Genomic DNA, 23,160 nt, shown 5'->3' on the forward strand with positions numbered 1-23,160 from the left:
CTCACTCAGTGTTGATGTCATTCAGGCTGAACTGGTACATTATGAAGGTCGATACAAAAAATACAAAAAACACAGAAAATAAAAAGCAAATCACTCTCAACATATTTTGTTTTTTTTATAAATCTCAATAAGACGCTTTCCTCTTCTCAGAAGTGAAAAGATTGAGTGTTTTCTGTCAGATGACCTTCAGTTCACAGTCTGTTGGATCGCGTTCTCCACTGTGTCTTCGTGCTGAAATGAAGCCAGATCTTCAGTGTTTTCAGTGGGTCAATGAGGGTAAACGCTGGAAAAATCAGTGTAGAAACAGGGCCCAGTGCGCCGCTCTGCCCTGACCTCACCGCTCAAGACAAATTATGAGATTCAGAATAGAAAAATCATTTTAGAGAGATTCTGTCTGTTTACTAGAACACTTTAAAGGGATAGTTCACCCAAAAATGAAAATTCTGTCATCATTTACTCACCCTCAAGTTGTTTCAAACCTGTAAGAATTTCTTTTTTCTGCTGAACACAAAAGAAGATATTTTGAAAAATGTCTGTAATCAAACAGTTGATGGACCCCATTGACTACCATAGTAGGAAAAAAAATACTATGGAAGTCAATGGGGTCCATCAACTGTTTAGTCGTGAAGTCAGCAGGATTTAATGTATGGCTTCGGCAGGCATGTGTTATGATGGTCCTCAGCTCTACAGCGCCCCCACAGTTTTCCCATTCAAATCTGTGGTGAAAAATGGAACTGCAGTGCACTCTAATTGAGAGCCATTGGGAAAGATTTCAGGCTGTTATTATAATCACTTTCAGAACATTTTATTTTTTTCAGCTGATGAACGATAAAAACAGCCAATAGCCAATCAGAATCCATCCTGCTTTAAAGCGCTCAAGCATTTAAAGTGGCAGACAACAAAATCAAATAAGTTTAGATATGTGACTTTTTAATTTGGAGGATTTGTTTTCCTGAGCCGGTCTGTGTCCGGTTGAGGCACGTGTGAGAATCCTGGGGTCTTTTATGTTGTTGTGTTTGTTTGTTCACAGAGAAGTTGACGTTTCGCGAGGTGAAGACGCCGCAGGAGTTTCGTCAGGCCGAAGTCGCTGAGGTCATCTGTGATGTCATCAGTTCACCTGTGCCAGCCGTGTCCTGGTTCTACAAGAACAGAGAAATCACGTCCGAACCCAACAGTAAGAACTGAGGCGCTTCATTTAACCCGTTGGTATTTTTATTTCAATGAAAGGATTAAGGAAATATTTGTATTTAATATTTCGAATTTTTAGGGGATTTTATGGTACTAAATTATATTTATGTAATAGTTATGATCCTCTTATTACCTGTTAATCTCTTTTGGAGCATAGACCTGAAAATAAAAATGTACAATTTCTTACTGTAAATGTATAATATATGTGTGTGTATGTATGTAACACACATACACACACCCATATATATATATATATATATATATATATATATATATATATATATATATATATATATATATATATATATATATATATATATATATATATATATATATATACTGTATACACACACACATACATTTGTGTGTATGTATGTGTGTTACATACATACACACAAACTTTTATGTTATATGTGATTAATTGTGATTACTTTATATGATTAATCACATCTAACATAAAAGTTTGTAAATATATAATGTGTGTGTGTGATACACTGTACATAAATACACACACACACATATATTTACAAACTTGTATGTTAGATGTGATTAATCGCAATTAATCGATTTGATTAATCGACATTAATCACATCTAACATACAAGTTTGTAAATATTTAATGTGTGTGTGTATATATATATATATATGTATATATATATATATATATATATATGTATATATATATATATACTGTACATAAATACACACACACACATATATTTACAAATTTGACAGAATGTGAATAAGAATATATCTCAAGTGTCATTTATTTTTAATCATTTAGCAGACGCTTTTATTCAAAGTGACTTACAAATAAAGAGAACCGTCATTTATTGTACTGAAAGATGCGCAAACACACATTGCTATCTAAACATTTTATGAAATGCTAAAACAATAAACCACATTCAGAGTCTGTATTCAGTAAAGTTCTCTGCTGACGGAATAAAAACTTCTGTCTACATTTTAGGTGTCAAACCCTTAATTGGAATTCAAAGGCTGAACTTTGACAAGCTATCTGCACTTTTCCAGCCTGAAAGATTAAAAGATGGAGATTTGATTATTTTTATTCTAATAAGGGAGCCGGTTATAAATGTCTCTCCTGGATGAGAAGAGAAAAGGTGTGTGTTTATCAGCGAGGGATGGCAAAAGCAAAAGAAAGGCTGTAATCCTGAAGGTGTTTCATTTAGCAGATGTCCTTGAAATGGAAGCAGAAGTAGTTTTGAGGATTGATGATAATATGTTCCTATTATTGTGCTCAGATGAAAAAGAAGTCTGTTGATTAAATCCTCTGCTTTTTTTCATTTCACCGCACAGAGGACTATATTGCTGTCAAAGGCTTTAAACATAGCAGAATGATTTCTCTTACAAACCCTATGTCTGGTTTTTAGTTTAGTAATCAATCCAAAAAATCCAAGACTGGAAAGTCTGAAGGATTCTTTGGCACAGACACAGTTTATTTATTTTTTATTAGTTCAATTTGTTAACGTGAGTTTCAGGATCACTATTACTGTTGCTAGGTTATGATCTGTAATCATATCAATAGCAATAAGTTACAGAAAAGCCACATGAATTTCACGTTATGTGTTTCACATGTGTAAATGTTCCAAAAGCACACATTTCCCATGTGTAAAACACGTTTCACATGTGATCGACATATTTCACATGTGCTTTTAACATGTTTTTGTGCATTAAATTTCATATGTGCAAAATCACATGTGCATGTGATCACATGAGTTTTTGCACATGTAAAGTTCATGTGTTTTTTCTGTATGGGCTTTTGAAGAAAGGGATTGAATATTCAGCAACCTGAGCTTTATCATTTGTTAATCTGTATTATATATGTTTTTTTATTTGTTGAACATCAATTACATTTTTATCCTTAAATGGGTTTGGGAGTTTTTTTATTTCCTAGTTCGGGGAACAGACACAGGGCCCTATTTTAAGCATCTAAGCTCATGGTCTAAAGCGCACGATGCAAGTTCACAGTGCGTGTCCGAATCCACTTTTGCTAGTTTAATGACAGGAAAAATGGTCGGTGCTCCCGGTGCATGGTCTAAAAGGGTTGTCCCTATTCTCTTAATGAGTAATGGGTGTGTTTTGAGATTTACGTGGGTTAAACCAATCAGAGTCTCATCTCCCATTCCCTTTAAATGCCAGTTGCGCTCGCGCCATGGCGGATTCGCTATTTACATGACGGAATTTGATAGTGGAAAGACCGAAGCGTCTCCAGAGCGCAAACGGATCTGCTCGTGCGCGAGGTAAAAGCCTGCAAGCAGAACATCTACGGGACAAGCCGGATTCCACCTTATCTTTATGTACACAATAATAATCTTTTACATTGTAATCCTTTTAATTTTAAATATTTGGCATGTTTGTGTGCTGTCTGTGCTGTGTGTGTAATAAGTGTACGCGCGTTATAGGTGCACATTACTAACGCGCTCATTACAAAAAAAATAAAATATTGCGCCATTGACTTTAGATCAGGTTTCAGTTGGTCAATAGAAACAGTTTGACCATGTGAAAACCAGTGAAACCAATGGTTTCAGTTGGTCAGGACATGAAAATGATAACTGCGTTGGGCTGAAACTAGCAAAAAACACTTGCGTCACGCTTGGCGCTGCATTGCGCCCGGGTGTAAGATAGGGCCCACAGTCTCTATGTGATGATATCTTGGTGAAAGAGTCTCTATGTGTTGGGATTTATCTGACTTTGTGACGTGAGACAGCTAGCAGACGGTGGGTTTAGCCAGTCTGACCTGAGCCCCAGTTAGTCAAGGTTCAACTCTAAGGGCCCTTTCACACCTTCCTTGTTTGTTCCAGATTTTCTGATTTTCAGTTTGATCCGAATCAAGATTACAGGTGTGAAACCTCCCCATGACCACGGTCCGGATCAAACAGACGAAATGTGGTCAGATGTAAAGAGATAGTCTCGGTCCGGATCAAACTGAACAAAGGTTTGGTTCGTTTCTAGTGTGAAAGCATTCTCTGTATGGTTCGGACTTTCAGAACATTTACAGGAAGTTTCGGATGTTCCCGCAGGATTGCTCGCTCTTCTCCTCTTTTCCTGCCGGCGACGATCAAATGTTCGCACAACGAGGACGTTGATTTGGCGAATGTGAACTCTCCTCGAGTATAGCTGGAGCTGCAGGGAGTAATGCCGTAATAATAACAGTATAGTGGCAACGATATGCGTCTGTTCATTCATTCTTGTCAAAGTTTCCCGCCGAACTGACAACACGCTGACGTCAGACGCACGTCCGCTTACAAACCAATCAATGTCAAGATGCAGCCCACAGAGATGATGACGACACGACGCAAGTGTGTATGTAAAGTTCTTTAGTGCGCTCGCATAACTGCAATGTGAAACCAAACCAACACTTACCGAATGTATCAAATGCATCAAAACATGAACTTTGGTGCGGACTCTCAGGTGTGAAAACGCTGTAAGACTATGTGTCATATTACTAGAGAGAAGAGCGGCACCATCTCTTTTTAACAGGTCAGGTCTGCCCCAAAAACGTTTCCAGTTGTCTGTGAACCCTATATTATTCTACGGACACCACTTAGACTCAGTGTTTGAACATTTCAGCACGTAACTTGTGCAATTAAACCTATGCAATAAGTGCCGTATAGATCCATCCGTCTCAGACTGTTTGTGAATAACACTCACACACACAGCTATAACATGCAGTGATTAGTCTTGATGTCTGTGTTTCTTTCTCTTCCTGAAGGCAGATTTCAAGTCCTTCCCAGCAACAACCTGCAGATCCAGCGAGTGAGCAAAGCTGACGAGGGTGTGTATCGCTGCGAGGCGCGCGTGGAGGCCCGAGGAGAGATCGATTTCAGGGACATCGTGGTGCTGGTGAACGGTGAGAGCTGTTGTTCACTGCGTGGAAACATGTGTGCAACTTCTCACTGAGATCTGAACAGCTCAATAACTGTGTAGCGCTCGACACAGGGACCTGAATTGTATGTTATGTCTTGACTCACAAGTGTCTATTATAAAGTCCATTAACACAATCACTCTTTTTTTGTACTGTTAAAAGAGCTAAAGTTTTATTGAATGACAATTGGTCAGTTACATTTTTTTCTTTCCAAATTAAAATTTGTACTTGGTTAACATTACAGGCCCTATTTTAATGATCTGAAACGCAAGTATCAAACGCGAAACGCAAGTAACTTTGTGGGCGGATCTTGGGCGCTGTTGCTATTATACCGGCGGGATAAATGACTCTTGTGCCCGACGCAAATCTAAAATGTGTTGGTCTGAAGCAGCTTCATTACTCATAGGTGTGGTTTGGGCATAACGTGAAATAAACCAATCAGAGTGACATCTCACATTCCCTTTAAGAGCAGGCACGCTTGTTCCATGGCGGATTGCTATTATAACGGCGGATTTGCCAGGAGCGGTTCACAGCCGAGGAGACGGACGTTCTCGTCAGGGCCGTAAAACACAGAGAAGTGACATTGGGGATGAAGAAACACACCCAGATTAGCTTCGCTTAAACAGGCGTATAATAATTTGGGTAAATGTGTAAGCTAGATTTATGCCTATTTCTTCACATCTTCATGGACACCACAATGATTTCCCTCGTGTGGTAATATTTTTCCTTGTAATAATGTATGATTTGCAAAAATGAAAACTGCTGTGTCTGTGTAGATGAGAGAATCAAAGTGTATGTGCGTTGTGCACATGCTACATTATGGCCAAGCATGCGCCCTTAAAATAGCATCTGAATGCGCCACTGACTTTAGACGAGGTTTCTCCTGGTCAGTGGAGGAATTGTTTTCTGAAACTGCAAAATAGCACCAGGGAACGTTTGCGCTGGAACACGCCTCCTCTTTTCGCTGAACCGCCCCCGGGAGCGCAAGTTCATTCCCTAATTTACAGACGTGCGTCTGTGGCGGGAAACGTCCGCTGTGCGCGGGTGCAAAATAGGAATACATGCGTCAGTGTAAGTCAATTGCGCTGGGTGCAAGATAGAGCCAATATGTACTAAATGTACACATCTATGAATTTTTTGATGGGAAATGAAACATTTTGGTCATTTTTATTGTGTTTTAGATGGTGGTGTGTTGCATTTAGACTGCTAAACTAGATGACAGCTTTTGCTGGTAAAGGTTTGTCTATGATGGTTATGTAAACCAGTCTGAAGAGACCAGTTAAGACCGTAATGCTGGTCTTTTGACATTCAAACTAAAATGGGCGTTTCACATTACAAATCCACACATAGTTTATCATCTCAGCGTTTTTACACTCAATTTTCTGCTGACTAGATTTGAGACTAAATGTTTCAATTAGCACACTCTTCAAGCTTCTGTGAGTCACAAGCAAACGACGACCTTATCTTGGCGAGCGCTTCACAAAACACTGCCTGTCTTTTGAACTCATTCATTTACCTTGTTCCGCGAAATGAGCCGCCGTCAGGATTTGATAGCGCTGAGCTCTGCCTGAACGGACACAATAGTATTTGCACAACTCATACTTCTTTAAACTGATGTAATAGCATGCAAAGAAGAAGAAAAAAAAAAGCATATTGCATTCAATTTAGCATCACCACTTATAGCTCTCAGGAAGATCCAATAAGCTTGCTCAATGAGGCGCATCCTATTATCCCGAAGACATGGCAAGCGCCGTCTGCCACCAAAACAGAACAACCTGCTGCTTAAATCACTTAGCAAACGCTGACTAGAAAGCGTCAACGCCTGAGTCTCGTATCCAAGAACAGAGATTGAATCCAGAATTTTCCCCTAGATTTATTCCCAGCCTTGGCTAGAGCTGCGGTGGATCGTAACGGCGTGTTGAAACACCATACGCTGCTATAATGAAATGCCCCTTTCTGCTTTGACCTTCCTTATTGAATTAACGTGGCCATTTTGCTTATATGCGCACCATCTGTTTGAGGCTAGTTTGGAAGATTGAAGACTCTTTGAGGGAAATATGATTGGTGATTGTGTTATGAAACCAATATGTTTTGTCGAAGACAAAAATATAGTACTGCAAGAAATGCCCTTCTGGAAACAAGCAAGATGCACTTAAATCTAGGTGTACTAAAATCAAGCAATACAAATCTGCCAAAACTGACTTGATAAGAATTTTTGAAAATAGCATAAATATCTAGTCACTAATAAATGCTTTTGGATCTTAAAACTAAGCAAAAATGATAAATAATTAGTTACATTTTCAGAATATTAAACCTTAAACAGCTTATTTAAAAAAAAAAAATGAAGATGCACAATAACCTGAAAATAGATGAAATTCTTAAAACAACCCAATAAATTAAGAATTTTTTATTACATTTTTTGCAGTGTAACAAAAACAACAATAATAATAATAATAATAATAATTCGTTACATTTATATAGCGCTTTTTCTGAGACCTCAAAGCGCTTTACATAGATGGGGGAATCTCCTCAACCACCACCAATGTGCAGCTCCACCTGGATGATGCGACGGCAGCCATATTGCGCCAGAACGCCCACCACACACCAGCTTACTGGTGGAGAGGAGACAGTGATGAAGCCAATCAGTATATGGGGGTGATTAGGTGGCCATGATGGACAGAGGCCAAGGGGCAAATTTGGCCAGGATGCCGGGGTTACACTCCTACTCTTTTTCGAAGGACATCCTGGGATTTTTAATGACCACAGAGAGTCAGGACCTCGGTTTAACGTCTCATCCGAAGGACGAATCATATTTGACCTTTCTTAATTAAGATTCATGCACAAAAACTTGCATTTTATAGCTGTCACTTGTTTTTGGTAAAAAATACCTCAAAATTAGCTAAAGTTCACAAGAAGACCAATTTTCTTAAAATAAGATTTACATTTACTTTCTTAGATTTGAATTTTTGCAGTGTGGATATATCTACACGTCATATTTACTGTAAGAATTTAGAGATGCAACTTCTCAGAGCATTTTTAGGCCACACACAGAATAACAGAAGTGATGTTACGTCTCTAAATTCATGCACAGCATCGCTTTAATAATTAATATTAAGTTAGGGTGAGTTAAAAGAGTCACTAAGTCGGTTGTTGAACAACTAGTCAACCATCTTGCCTCATCCCAGCTGTCATATGTTATGTTTTTTGAAAATGTTGTGCTTGTGTCTCCACCAGTTAGCTGAACCAGCAAGACTTCTCTAGGTCGAACTGGTTGACCAGCATGAGCTCATAACCAGCGTAAACCAGCATTTGTGACACTCTGAGATTGTGTTTTAGCAGAGATCCTTCACATAACTGAGCAAGTGTTTTGGTTCCTTGTTTGTTGCGTCTCCGTGTCTTCGAATTATCCTGTACAGTTGTGTATGTGGAATACGTATACGCTGATGATTAGCATGCAGACATGCGCTAGTGTGCTCTTTCCGAGCCCTTAACCCCGACTTTCATCATCAGAGGAGCCGTATCAGTGCAGACAGGGGTCGAATGGGCAACTTCTCTCCACGTCTGCTTGATCTTTTAAAAGGAAATGTCACCGAGATGTCCTTCACCGATACACATCACCCAAAAAAAAAACAGTCATTTCAACCTCTTTGAACTCGGGCGAATTCTAACAGGGAGCAAATCACAGAGCGGCGAATAATGATTGTGCTCGGAGAGAAACATTGTTGAGGTCTGTTTTATTCTCTTCAATCATCGTATCAGATCGATTCAACCCATCAGACTGACATCAAACAGATGTCCTGAAATAAGGACATTACTGTGGGAAATTTAAGGGGAATTAAACTGAAGAGAGAATGTTAACAAACGGATGACGTGGTTGATAGTTAAATTAGTTTAATTCATAGACTGTAAAAAAATATGGACGTAGTGTCCGTGACGTCACTCGTAGTGTTTCTGAAGAGCGTTTTTGAAGCCCAAAGTGGGCGGAGCCGGCCGTCGCCATCTTGGCCATCATCACTCCCGGATAAACGGAAATGTGCTGCGAGGCGGATTAGCTGAGGTGACGTGACGCTAACAAACAGCAGATAAACGGCTAGTAGTGACATCAGCGGCAATCCACCTGTCACTCAAGTGGCCACACCCTTAATTATGCAGAGCTTTAAGGCTTAATATCATTTAAACGGATGAGTTATAAAAAAATTCACCCGCCTCACAGTCGTCATAAAGGGCAAAATTAGCGATATAGACCAAAACCACATTTTGCACCAGACTGTAAACATGTGTTTTTCTGCTGTAAAGTTGGGCATTTTAACATGGGATTGACTCTCTTCTGGAGCCTGTCTCTATGAACTGCAGTTTAAGTCACTTCAGTGTTGGATTCAAGAGAGAGAGCGGAAGGTTGTCGTTTGGTTCAATTACAGACAGGAGACACATATGTTGGGTAATGGACCACTTGCACTGAACTCCGTGACGCACTTCCGTTTGGAAACAATACATATCACTTATTTCCGGTTATGTTTACTTTCAATGTACTGTGGTCAATGAGTTGAACAAACCACCTAAAATGAGTGTCTGCGATAAGATTTAAAAATTTGAACATTTTTATTGAGAGAAGAAGGGATTTTCTGATGTTTACTGTGTGCAGAATTTTCCAAACTCAAGTTTTAATCCAAACCAAGCCAAACATAGTTACAGGCACCGATCGCGAGCATTCATTCATTCAACTATGTTAAAAAGACTGCAATAAAGCACCAATGCACACAAGCAATCCTTCTTATTAGTCAAATTCATTAAAAAAATGTAAACTAAACAGGTATAAGTAGGCTAAGAGAAAAACACTGTTAATGAGAAGACATATAGGACTGCTGCAGGTTAGTGGATAAATATATTTAGCCTATTTATTATTCAGAATGAACAGTTGGAAAGAAAATATATTTATAGGAACATTTCAGCAGGCTCAAGATAATTAATACAGAGATCATTATTCATTGTTTTAATCAATTGGCATCCATAAAACGTAGTGATGATCTGCATTCTCATGTGTGTATGTGCGCTGAACGCACTAACCGGAAACTCCCGGTATGTAATAAGTAGAACGCGGAAGTAGTTGTGCAAGTAGCCCATTGTTAGTCTAATCCAAACATGACAAATGCAAGCATCTGACTTTACCTGCATTCAGCACCTGCATATTGAACATGCATTATTAACTGTGTGTCTGGTGTCGTTCCAGTTCCTCCGGTTCTGTCCGTGCCACAGCAGTCCTTCAACGCCACGGCAGACTACCAGGAGTCCGTGACGTTCACCTGCATCACCTCCGGCTCCCCCGACCCTCAGGTGACCTGGTACTGGTGGGTAACAGTAACGTTTGTCAAGAGAAACTCTGAATGTTGGTGCCCAGCTGACTTTGGCTGATGTTCTAGCAAAGTTATGAACAAACGTTCTTCCGGTAACATTAAAGGGGTAGTTCACTCAAAAGATAAGAACCCTGGTGTTGTTCTAATGCTGTATGCCCTTGTGTTTTCTCAGAACTTGAAATACAGTCGTTGTATTCTTCTCTGGGGTGAATATATGTGTTTAGTTTGTCGTAGCAAGAAGATATCGCGTTCACATTTGTCAATCTGACTGATATTTTTGGGGAATTTCCTTTTTATTCATCTTATTTTCTCACAACTTGTGTGTTTTTCTGTGCGAGTCTTCAGCACAGAAGACCAATAGCCAAGGTCAGGATTTTTGTCAAATAATGTATGAAATTTTGTTTTTCACCGAACCCTATCATATACCCATGTGGAATATATGACACGTGTCGCATGAGATCTGTGATACTTTTGCGTGTTTTTTAAAAAGCTTGATGCTGGCCACTGCGATTATATGTATGAGCGCGAACAGGTCATTTTTCATTTTTTTTGTGGACTGAAAATGAACAACGCCAGGATTAGTAAAAAAAAAAATAGAGTGAACTATCCCTTTAATTAATTCTGCAGAACGATGTAATGGATTGTTCGCATAACCAAGAAAAACGTTCAAAAACTAGACATAAATGACCTTTTCCTAGCCTAATTGTGTCATTGCCAAAATGTTCTTAGAACATATGTTTTATTCCTTAAGCTTAGAGACAGACCTTAAAGATCCAGCGGTTGGGCATGAATGTGTGTGTGTCAGTGAGTGAGTGAGTGTGTGTGTGTGTGAGTGTGTGAGTGAGTGAGTGAGTGAGTGAGTGAGTGAGTGAGTGAGTGAGTGAGTGAGTGAGTGAGTGAGTGAGTGAGTGAGTGAGTGAGCGAGTGAGCGAGTGAGCGAGTGTGATTGAGTGAGTGAGTGAGTGAGTGAGTGAGTGTGTGTGTGTGTGTGTGTGTGTGTGTGTGTGTGTGTGTGTGTGTGAGTGTGTGAGTGAGTGTGTGAGTGTGTAACTGAGTGTGTGTGAGTGAGTGATTGAGTGAGTGAGTGAGTGTGATTGAGTGAGTGAGTGAGTGTGAGTGAGTGAGTGTGATTGAGTGAGTGAGTGAGTGAGTGAGTGAGTGAGTGAGTGAGTGTGAGAGTGAGTGAGTGAGTGTGATTGAGTGAGTGAGTGAGTGTGTGTGTGTGTGTGTGTGTGTGTGTGTGTGTGTGTGTGTGTGTGTGTGTGTGTGTGTGTGTGTGTGTGATTGAGTGAGTGTGATTGAGTGAGTGAGTGTGTGTGTGATTGAGTGAGTGTGATTGAGTGAGTGAGTGAGTGAGTGAGTGAGTGAGTGAGTGAGTGAGTGAGTGTGTGTGTGATTGAGTGAGTGAGTGTGTGATTGAGTGAGTGAGTGAGTGAGTGAGTGTGATTGAGTGAGTGAGTGTGTGATTGAGTGAGTGTGTGATTGAGTGAGTGAGTGAGTGTGATTGAGTGAGTGTGTGATTGAGTGAGTGAGTGAGTGAGTGAGTGAGTGAGTGAGTGAGTGAGTGAGTGTGTGTGTGTGTGTGTGTGTGAGTGAGTGTGTGAGTGTGTAACTGAGTGTGTGTGTGTGTGTGTGTGTGAGTGAGTGAGTGAGTGAGTGAGTGAGTGAGTGAGTGAGTGAGTGAGTGAGTGAGTGAGTGAGTGAGTGAGTGAGTGAGTGAGTGAGTGAGTGAGTGAGTGATTGAGTGAGTGAGTGAGTGAGTGAGTGAGTGAGTGAGTGAGTGAGTGAGTGAGTGAGTGAGTGAGTGAGTGAGTGTGTGAGTGAGTGTGTGAGTGAGTGAGTGATTGAGTGTGTGTGTGTGTGTGTGTGTGTGTGTGTGTGTGTGTGTGTGTGTGTGTGTGTGTGTGTGTGTGTGTGTGTGTGTGTGTGTGAGTGAGTGAGTATGTAACTGAGTGTGTGTGAGTGAGTGAGTGATTGAGGGAGTGTGGGGGGCCTTGACATCATTGCTGGTATATAGGTCACAGTGTCCTCGAATCATCTATCTCTCTGTATGCAAATGTCAGCGTGTCTGTGGCGTCGGACGTGAAGAGGTGATCTGTGCTTTGATCAGATGTTCAAAGCCTTGCATGATCACTGAGGCGAGGGCCGGAATCACTCAAACTCTGAGCTTTCTCTGAAATCTGTGCATTGTGTGAGGGAGCCTTTTGTAAATGTTTGCTCGCTGACCTGTGCGGACTAGAAGAGTTGCGTTGTACATTTCAATAGTTTGGCAAATCTGACAGACGTTGTTGAGATCTTTCTGGAATTCTAGAGGAGATGCATGTGAGAAACATCTGAGAAGCTGGACAACAGCCTCCATTTGTTCTCCGTATAGTCTCATTGCTGTCTGGAGATATTCTCTCTCAGTTTTTGATTTGTTTTTCTCATGAGTGGAGCTGATGAGAAGGTCCAGAGAAGTTCGAAAGGTCCATCAGTGAATATTGCAAGCGTAAAGTGCTGCGCAATTATAGTTTCCACCGATTTAAACCCATTAAGGATTGGCACGATAGTTTCGTAAATGTGCATCAAATCAAGAGGTATTTTTACCGCAGAAGAACAAAGTTCTCTTTAATTCACTCCAACTTCTTTTTGAGTTATGTCAGATGAGTTCACTGCTATAAAAGACACTGTGTAGATTCACAAATGAATAATAATGTGAGGTTTTTAAATGCTGTCCAGTTGCACAGACAGGAGATACATGATCCTGCAGGTTTCAGTTAATTATTTTTAATTTGATTAATAAGCATTAGGAAAAAAAAAATTCTAATTTGGGTCTATAGGATAATCTTTCATTTAAACATACCAGAGCAGAAAGTGTGCTTCAGGTTATTGTTAGCGCACCTGCTTTAGTTAATTATCATCATTATTTTCAGCTGTTAATTAGTTATTTTGTCATAGTTATGACTTTTTATGACTTATGAGTTTTATCTCATAATTGTGACTTATCTCATAATTTCAATTTATGTAATAATTTAATGAATTAGTATGTCATAACTTTGAATTGTCATAATTGTGACTTCATGTCTAATAATTTTGTAATAATTTTAATATATTATAGGATATTATAGTGTTCCATGGAAGAAGGAATGTCAAACAGGTTTGGAACGACATTGGATTTATTAAATGATGACAGAATGATCGCTATCTTTTTAAGACACGTCATCCAGGTCTCAATTGATTATTATTAAAGGACTGGTATTATGCCCTTTTCACAAGATGTAAAATAAGTCTCTGATGTCCCCAGAGTGTGTGTGTGAAGTTTTAGCTCAAAATACCCCACAGATATTTTTATATCGCATGTTAAAATCGTCACTTTTTGAGGGTGAGCAAAAACGTTTTGTGTCTGTCCCTTTAAATGCAAATGAGCTGCTGCTCCCGGCACAGGGGGCGGAGCTTCAAGAGCTTGTGTCCTTTTACCTCACACACACATGCACTGAAAATGTCAAACACTTTTAGCCTTTTATGTTCAAACCGGAGTCAGACAAGAAGAAGAAGAAGAAGAAGAAGAAGTTTTATTTATATAGCGCCTTTCCATAGCTCAAGGTCGCTTTACATTGTAAATTACAATACATTTAAACACTCACACATACATTACAGTCACATAGGATACAGATAGTCACATTATCCAAAATGCAAGTTATATAGATATGTTTTTAACTGGGTCTTGAAAGTAGCCACAGATGAGGTATTACGTAGTGTGAGAGGTAGTGAATTCCACAGTTGATGAGCATTAACACTAAATGACCTTCCACCTACAGTAGACAGCCGGAAACGAGGGGCGGACAATAAACCAAGTTCAGCTGATCTAGGTCAGACAAATATTGGGGAGCAAGACCATTTAATGCTTTGAATGTTATTAGCAATACCTTAAAGTGGATACGTGGTGCCACAGGTAGCCAGTGAAGTTCATGAAGCAGAGGAGTAATGTGAGCAGAATGCCTAGTGGAGGTGAGAACTCTTGCTGCAGAGTTTTGAACATAGGGGAGAGCGGGGCACAACCTAACGCTTTTTGACTTTCTCAGTTTGTGTAAATCTATTTATGGTTCAGAGTATTTATTTTTTCCCACATTAATTTCCCACATGTCTACTACAATTATGTGTTTTTGTTTTATTAATACATATACTTTTTTCTTGATATACCCCGAAAGAATGGAAGTGAAATGTGACAACATGCCCCATAGGTGGGGTACATTGTAACATGTGTGGGGCAAATTGTAACATGACCATATGGCAGCTTAAAATGTGATCTGATCTAATAAAAAAATATATACAAAACAAACTAAAATATTTTCTAAATAAAATACAATTAAAAACCTTTGTCATATAAAATAATGGCAATTTTTAATAATTAAATATAAACTCATTTTTGAGTTTTGGCTACGAACACATGAAAACACAGCTATACAACATAGTTCAAAACAAATAAATAATTTGTAATTTCTGGACATTGACACTCAGTCTTTATTCACCTTTTTCTCACGTTTTCTCAATAAAATTAATAATAGTATAGAATATAATAGCATATTTCTAATAGGGGCACATTGTAACGCAGTGTTACAACATGCCCCCGCCTGCACAACTGGGATTTAAACCCTGCTAGTGTCTTCTGCTAGTTAGCGAAGCATTAAAGAACTATCTCAACTGTTAAATAACATCTTGGAGATTAAAATAATATCAGATTTGTCTTATTTTAAATAAACACAAAAAATAGAGATGAAAAATTAACTTAAGTAAGAAATTTACTTTTGCTATGGTTTAATAAATGTCTATGGATATCTTCCAAAAATAAAATAATTTTGGCGGATTTTTTTTTCTATATAGTGTTGATATGGCAACTAGTAAATAAACAAAGTTTCGTCATCCAAGCATGTGCGGAAGTATTTAAAACAAGCGTGTTACAACTAACCCCGCGTTAGGTTGTGCCCCGCGCTCCCCTACTGTAATCTTGAAATTAGTTTTTTGGGAAGACCAAGAAATAAGGCATTACAGTAGTCCAGGCGTGATGTGATTAATGCATGAATTAATGTTTCAGCATCGGCTAAAGTGAGAGAAGATCGTAGACGAGCAATGTTACGAAGATGGAAAAAAGAGTTTTTAACAATAGAAGAAATATGAGAGCCAAAAGATAGAGTTGGATCGAATAAGACACCAAGGTTACGAATTGACAATGAAGGCTTAACGTGGATACCATCAATATCAAAGGACTGGTCCATCCTTTTGACTCGGTTTTCTTATCGTTTAATTTGAGGAAATTCAGGGACATCCAATGCTTGATGTCCCTGATACATGCAGTGAGTGAGTCAGGCAAAACTGGCCTATCGGAGCTGGTGGTAAGATAGATTTGAATGTCATCAGCATAGCAATGAAATTTAAGTCCATGCCTGCGTATGATGACACCAAGTGGATATATGTAGATGATGAACAATAGCGGGCCAAGAACCGAACCTTGAGGAACACCCTGTGTAAGTGAAGCAGTGGCAGATCTAAACCCTTGTATAGTGATGTAATACTTTCTGTCGCTGATGTAGGAAATGAGCCAGGAAAGAGCAGAGCCAGTGATGCCAATATCAGAAAGCCTAGAGATCATTATTTCATGGCAGACTGTGTCAAAAGCAGAGCTTAAATCAAGGAGCAACAAGATGCTTATCAGCCCTGAATCCATGGACAAAAGAATATCGTTAACCACCCGAAGAAGGGCAGTTTCAGTGCTATGTGATGGGCGAAAACCAGACTGAAAAGGTTCAAAAAGACCATTAACCCTTTCAAGGACTTTGCTTAAAAATGTTAAGTTGGATATTGGTCTGTAATTGTCCATATTTAGGTGGTCTAGGCCTGGTTTTTTAAGAATGGGGGTCACCGCAGCCATTTTTAATTCTGCTGGAACAGTGCCAGACACCAAACTACAGTTTATCATATGTGTTATGAAGGGTGCAACCTCGGACACACACAACTTAAGCAAAACAGTAGGTGTAGGATCAAGCCGGCAAGATGTAGAATTTGATGTCACAATTAGGTCACTTATGGCAGCAGGAGTAGTTAGAGTGAAAGCAGAGAGATAGTTTGTTGAGTGAGCGGAAGCAGCTAACTTTAAATGAACATTTGAGTCACTTATTTGAGGAGTGTTTTTGATAATGGATGCAGTGATTGACTTCAATTTATCGGAGAAGAATTGAGAAAAGCTATTTACAAGCCTTACAGAGCCCGAAATAACATGTTGTGGTGGATTTGTGAGTTTGTTAACCATTGCATAGAGTGATTTGGGCCTGCACTTGGAATTCCTAATGGTAGTGGTGAAATAAGAGGATCTAGCATCGTTAAGAGCTGTACGGTACTTAATAAGCAAGTAAGCAGACAATGATGGAGAGACTCAAGAAGAAGAGACAACATGTAGAAGCAACAGGACATTTCTGAATGGTTAGTTGGTGAATTTATGAAGCTGATGTGTAGTTATCTTCTAGTCATTGATTAGCATATTCTGTCTTGATAATCTATAAATCGTGTTCAGGGGGCGGGGTTTATGTAAATTCTAGGGTTGGGGATGTCACTAACCCGGGAGGAATGTGGTGTAGTCTCTACCAGCCGTTTGTTGTAGTCCTTAAAAAGCGATTTCTGTAAAAGCAAATGTCTCCCTTTGCTCTGAACTTTGAGCGTTGTAACTTTGCAGATGTTGTTTATGCTCAAACAGCAACATTACACACTAACTAAAGTTAGAAAAGTCAAATCATAATCAACCACCCCTTTAAATAGATTAATAAGCATTAATGAGTAATATTCTAATTCAGTTCTATAGAATTCAGTGCAATAAACATAAATAAAATAAATATAACTTTCATATAAATATACACTTCAGTATACCCGTAATAATGACGGAAAATATAACACTTACAATCCGATAGATTTATGAGCTTAATGTTAGTGCACACTGTTATAATTATCATCATTATTTTCAGCTGTTAATTAGTTATAGTTTGCATCTGTTCCTCATCCTATTTAAAGGCATAGTTAAGCCAGAAATTAACATTCTGTCATCATTTTGCTGATTCGATTCATGGCTTTTTCTTCTTTGAATCACAAAAGGAGATGTTTAGCAGATGTTCTCTTTCATTTGCACTGAATAATGACTCTGTAAATTTTGACAGAATCTTAATTTTCGGCTCTGGATTGTGTTTGAGTCCAGACTCGTGTCCCGACTGCTTCGGTTAGCTTGTTAAATCTAATTGCGTGTTCCCTTTGTTTTGCCTGATCGCCCTGCATCCACTTCCCTTAATTGTGGCCTTGTTATTGAGATTGAATTGTTCGGTACATGAATCTTCATTACTGTAGTTACTTTTCTTTTGTCTCTGCACTTTCTGTGGCTTAAACTCAGAAACTCTTCTGTGTGTCTTGGTTTAACTAACAAACAAAGATGTAAACAGTAGTTAGAGAACTACAACTTTTTATAAAATTAATCATTTTATTCAGATTATAATTTCAATGTTGTTCTTTTAAACTTTCTGTTCAACAAAGAATCCTGTTAAAAAAATAGAAAAAATAGTAAACTGTTTTCAACATTGATAATTAAAATGTTTCTTCATCATCAAATCATCATATTAGAGTGATTTCTGAAGGATCATGTGACACTGAAGACTGGAGTAATGATCTAATATAAAATAAATGTGTTGTTAACATGACATAAAATTGCTCACATTAAGATATAAGTTGTTTGTTTTTTTCCTAAAGAGTCTTTATGCAGTCATGTAGTCATGGACATTACCTTTCTACAAATTAATTTCTACACAAATGGGATATAAGTGAGGAAATGTTATTTTATAGACTGTATTAAAGAGGACCTTTTCTGCTTTCATCATCTGTGTTTAGTGTGTAATGTTGCTGTTTGATCATGAAAAAGCTCCAGTTCTTCTCTATATCAGTGTCAGTGTTTCTGAACTCCTGAAACGCCTCCATTGTAGTCTTGAGTTTCTTCCGAACACGTCACAATATTCCTCATTTAAATAATTTATGCGCAGAATAAAGGGGCGGGGCCTGGTCGAGTTATTTAGTAGTGTGTTAAACTGGCAGTTATGGAAAGGGGCGGGACATTTCCCAAACACACTCGAAGCGCTCGACCAATCACAACACACTGCTCCAGCTGACCAATCAGAGCACAGTGTGCTTTTCAGAAGGAGGGGCTTCATAGAGACAGGAAGTAAACAGAGCGTTACTGACAGACTGGGAAGAGAGGTAGGGCTGTGACGGTGGCAGTTTTTTACCACCGCGGTAGTAATGGACCCAAATACCGGCGGTGTTGCGGTGGTTGGGGGGGGGGGGGTTGTTTTGAAATAAAAGAAACAACACACTAAAATGCCTGTAAAGCATTGAAATAAATATCAGTAAATACTGGTAACTTGCATAATATAATAAAGTTTAATCTATTTTAAAAAAAAAACAAAAAAAAAAACTTTCGTTTAATATTTCCACACAAAGGCGCGTGAAAGCCTACCGCTCTGCGCTTTGAGAGGGATGTGGGACACGAGCAGGAAAGAGACCATCGATCTCTTTTCTGATATCTTCATGTTTTCTACTTGTAAAAGGTATGAAGAGCGAATTTTATCTTCTACAAGGGCAAGGCATTTAGGCTGTTTGCGCGCTGCCAGAGAAAGCCAAACTAAAATTACCCGCGCGTGTGAAACGCGCTTTACAAAATGAACTTGACGCGCCTTACCAATTATCATATGTCTAACAAGCACAAACTGTGTTAAAAAGAAGTTGACTTACAAGTAAAAATGTAGGCTATCTCTCCTACAGTGTTTTTTCTACTTTACCACAGTAAAGAATACGAAAATAATCGACCTAAAATCGAACAAAGGAAGAAACGTTTATAACGCGTCTTTGGGTGAGACGCGATATGGTAAAAGAAAAAAGACATTCCATGCAGGGTTGAGTCACGATTTTTGAATATTCGATTAGTTGATTTAATTATAGAATATCTAATGTTCTAATGTCTGTTGTGCGATCATTCTTTAAAATAAAATCTCCATGTTCTGGTGCTGATGCGGCGGTGACGCGTTCATGTAACCGGAGGGTGACGCTGCCAATAACGCACATAACAGCTGTCACAAAGAACCGGCAAAAGTAATGATTATGAACATGTCAAATATAGCAAGGAGACATTTGAATTGTTTATTAATAAAGTGTTTTTTTTGTGTGTGTGCGTGTGTGTGTGTGTGTGTGTGTCAGTGTCGGGCTGCAAAGATGAAGTTGACGATGCTCACTCTTCGCAGTGAACGCGCCTAGAGAGAAATGCACACTTCATACGGAATACATAAGCATGCTAGTCGGTTTATTTTCGTTTTGAATTGTTTTGTTTAAAAGTAGATAATTCAAGCTTTCTATAAGGAATAACTAATGGAATATTTTTTAATTCGCTAATAATCGGGTGACCAGATCGCAAACCAGAATTCAAAGCCGACAAAGCTTAAGTTTATGGGCTCACGTACAACTCTCTCAATTCGTCATGAATTCAAACTTTTCCATGGCTGCGATATAACATTTAATTGCTAACCTATTATTTATTTTGTAAACAAAGCTTTGTGTGTCATAATATTAATGTAAAACATGCATTCATATACAAATTTTTTTTTAGACGAACCACCGCCGGTACTACTCAGCCACCGCGGTGGCGTTTTACAACCGCGGTGATGCGGTTGTCAAGTTTACCGGCACAGCCCTAAAGAGAGGAGCCGCAACAATGGAGAATATGAGGAAAATAATCAACATTCAAGTTCTAGTAGAGCCTGAAACAACATCAAGACTTTATAAAAGGGCAGAATAGGTCCGATTTCATATCTGTTGTTATTCCAGCTACAGGTAATCATCTCATCAACCGATGTTTTCTCTCCTCAGGAAGGGTCACATGATCGAGCGTTCGGAGCAGTATGTGTTGAACACTATGGATGGGGGCAAAAGCACACTGACCATTAAAAACATTGGTCAAGGGGACGGAGGACCGTACATCTGTCGCGCCACAAACAAGGCCGGGAGCTCGGAGAGTCAGCTGATCCTCAAAGTGTTCGGTGAGGAAATATTCATCTTCAGTCTTCATTGATTAGTGTTTTTTTGTTGTGTTCTCTCAGGCTACGTCTACATTAATCCAACACTATCTCACGACCAATTCGTACGAATTCGTACAAATTAGTAAAATGTGGCTAATTCGTATGATTTGTCTAAACCCCAGTGACGGTTAGGTTTAGGGGCGGGGTCAGGGGTAGGTCATTCGTACAAATTCATACGAATTTTGTTAACTCGCTCATACCTGTATTTACATCCTGTTTTCGGTCAAAGTCCACAGTAATCGATTGTCGAGTTCACGCGCATTGGTTTTGTACCTATGATCATGCGCGTGAACTCGACAATCGATTACTATGGACTTCGACCGAAAACAGGAAGTAAATACAGGTATGAGCGCTGGCTGAATAAACATCATTTTTATTCATATCTTTCACATCTACTGCAGTCAGATTCACTCGTGTTCACTCTGAAGGAATCACTCACATGACCTGTGCACTTGTAATGACACATCAAGGATGTTAAGAGGCTAAAAGCAGGTTTAAAACTTGCCCCATTGAAGTCAACAGGGTGCAAATTTTAAAAAGAGGATAACACGGTGTAGGCAACACCGATTTTTGTCGTTGTTCTCTGTATTGACAGCACTCCAAATGTACAAAAAAATGAGCTCAATGTTAAAATTGACCGGAGTTCTCCTTTAATGGAAACGCTGTAATCGTTTTTTTTCACATTTAGAAAAAATCGCAAATGTTTTGCGCAAATCTGTAATGGAAACGAGCCTATTGTGACAGAGGAAGTCTTTACTCGAGGCAGAGTCTTCTTTTCTTTTTCCATTCAGTTGCTTTCCACTCTTCACTCTCTTGAAGAAACTGAAGCAATGCGCCACAAACATGAGGCCGGCAGCGCAGTAAACGCGCCTCTATCTCAAACAGAGAAATGAAAGACTGTTCAATTATCGTGGAGGAACTCCAGCAGGTTCTTTTATAGGATCCAGATTCAATTCATCTTTTCCTGAAGCTGCTGTGCATATTCAGAAACTGATTATTTTGATTGGACCTCCAGTGTTTTGCATGGAAATGTATGGAGATTTATTCTCCTCCATCAAGATCCAAGAGCCGGAGACGCTCGTTCTTCGGAGAGCACATTTATATTGTGCTCTTATTGGGTGGGAGTTTTGTTGTGCCGAACGTGGAGTGCCAACACATTTGTGACTTTGTAACGTTTGTAGAGCTTGACATTCACTCGAGAGGGAGACAGACGACAGGGAAAACAAACCAACTAAACTGAAACAGACGTCACACACTGTGTAATATCACTGCTTTGCATCTCTAAACCTAATTAAAACTGTGATTGGTGTCAAATTAATATTTAGGGAACCATCCGATTAGCAATAATAGTGAAAACAAAAATATAGCAAATATTGACCATCTGTTGACAGAAATTCATCAATACAGTTTATGAATATTGAACTATTTATACAAATTTATTTTTACATATTTCTAAATATTTAGGGAACACTCTGATCATCAATAACTGAGAAAATAAAAATATAGATAAAGCAAATATTGACCGTCTGTTGACGGAAATTCATCAATACAGTTTATGAATATTGAAATATTTATACATATTTGTTTTTTTTTTTATATTTCTAAATATTTAGGGAACACTGATCATTAATAATTGAGAAAATAAAAATATAGATAAAGCAAATATTGACCATCTGTTGACGGAAATTCATCAATACAGTTTATGAATATTGAACTATTTATACATATTTATTTTTACATATTTCTAAATATTTAGGGAACACTCTGATCATCAATAATTGAGAAAATAAAAATATAGATAAAGCAAATATTGGCCGCCTGTTGACAGAAATTCATCAATACAGTTTATGAATATTGAACTATTTATACATATTTATTTTTACATATTTCTAAATATTTAGGGAACACTCTGATCATCAATAATTGAGAAAATAAAAATATAGATAAAGCAAATATTGGCCGCCTGTTGACGGAAATTCATCAATACAGTTTATGAATATTGAACTATTTATACATATTTATTTTTACATATTTCTAAATATTTAGGGAACACTCTGATCATCAATAATTGAGAAAATAAAAATATAGATAAAGCAAATATTGGCCGCCTGTTGACAGAAATTCATCAATACAGTTTATGAATATTGAACTATTTATACATATTTATTTTTACATATTTCTAAATATTTAGGGAACACTGATCATCAATAATTGAGAAAATAAAAATATAGATAAAGCAAATATTGACCATCTGTTGACAGAAATTCATCAATACAGTTTATAAATATTGAAATATTTATACATATTTTTTTTTAAATATTTCTAAATATTTAGGGAACACTCTGATCATCAATAATTGAGAAAATAAAAATATAGATAAAGCAAATATTGGCCGTCTGTTGACGGAAATTCATCAATACAGTTTATGAATATTGAACTATTTATACATATTTATTTTTACATATTTCTAAATATTTAGGGAACACTCTGATCATCAATAATTGAGAAAATAAAAATATAGATAAAGCAAATATTGGCCGCCTGTTGACGGAAATTCATCAATACAGTTTATGAATATTGAACTATTTATACATATTTATTTTTACATA

The 23,160-nt window shown here is 38.2% G+C and overlaps 1 protein-coding gene across 3 annotated transcripts in view; it reads left to right on the forward strand.

Moving 5' to 3' along the window:
* Positions 1–23,160, forward strand: part of LOC307154220 (neural cell adhesion molecule 2) — a 318,857-nt gene that overhangs the window by 236,676 nt on the left and 59,021 nt on the right. For all 3 annotated transcript variants that reach the window (XM_079864005.1, XM_079864006.1, XM_079864007.1), the window contains exons 4-7: positions 1,031–1,174; positions 4,918–5,055; positions 10,298–10,415; positions 20,343–20,512. In XM_079864005.1, coding sequence (XP_079720131.1) covers positions 1,031–1,174; positions 4,918–5,055; positions 10,298–10,415; positions 20,343–20,512 — 570 coding nt within the window. The remainder of the gene's footprint in view (positions 1–1,030; positions 1,175–4,917; positions 5,056–10,297; positions 10,416–20,342; positions 20,513–23,160) is intronic.

This window comes from Squalius cephalus (genome assembly GCF_949319135.1).
Source record: "Squalius cephalus genome assembly, chromosome: 2".
Classification (NCBI taxonomy): Eukaryota; Metazoa; Chordata; class Actinopteri; order Cypriniformes; family Leuciscidae; genus Squalius; species Squalius cephalus.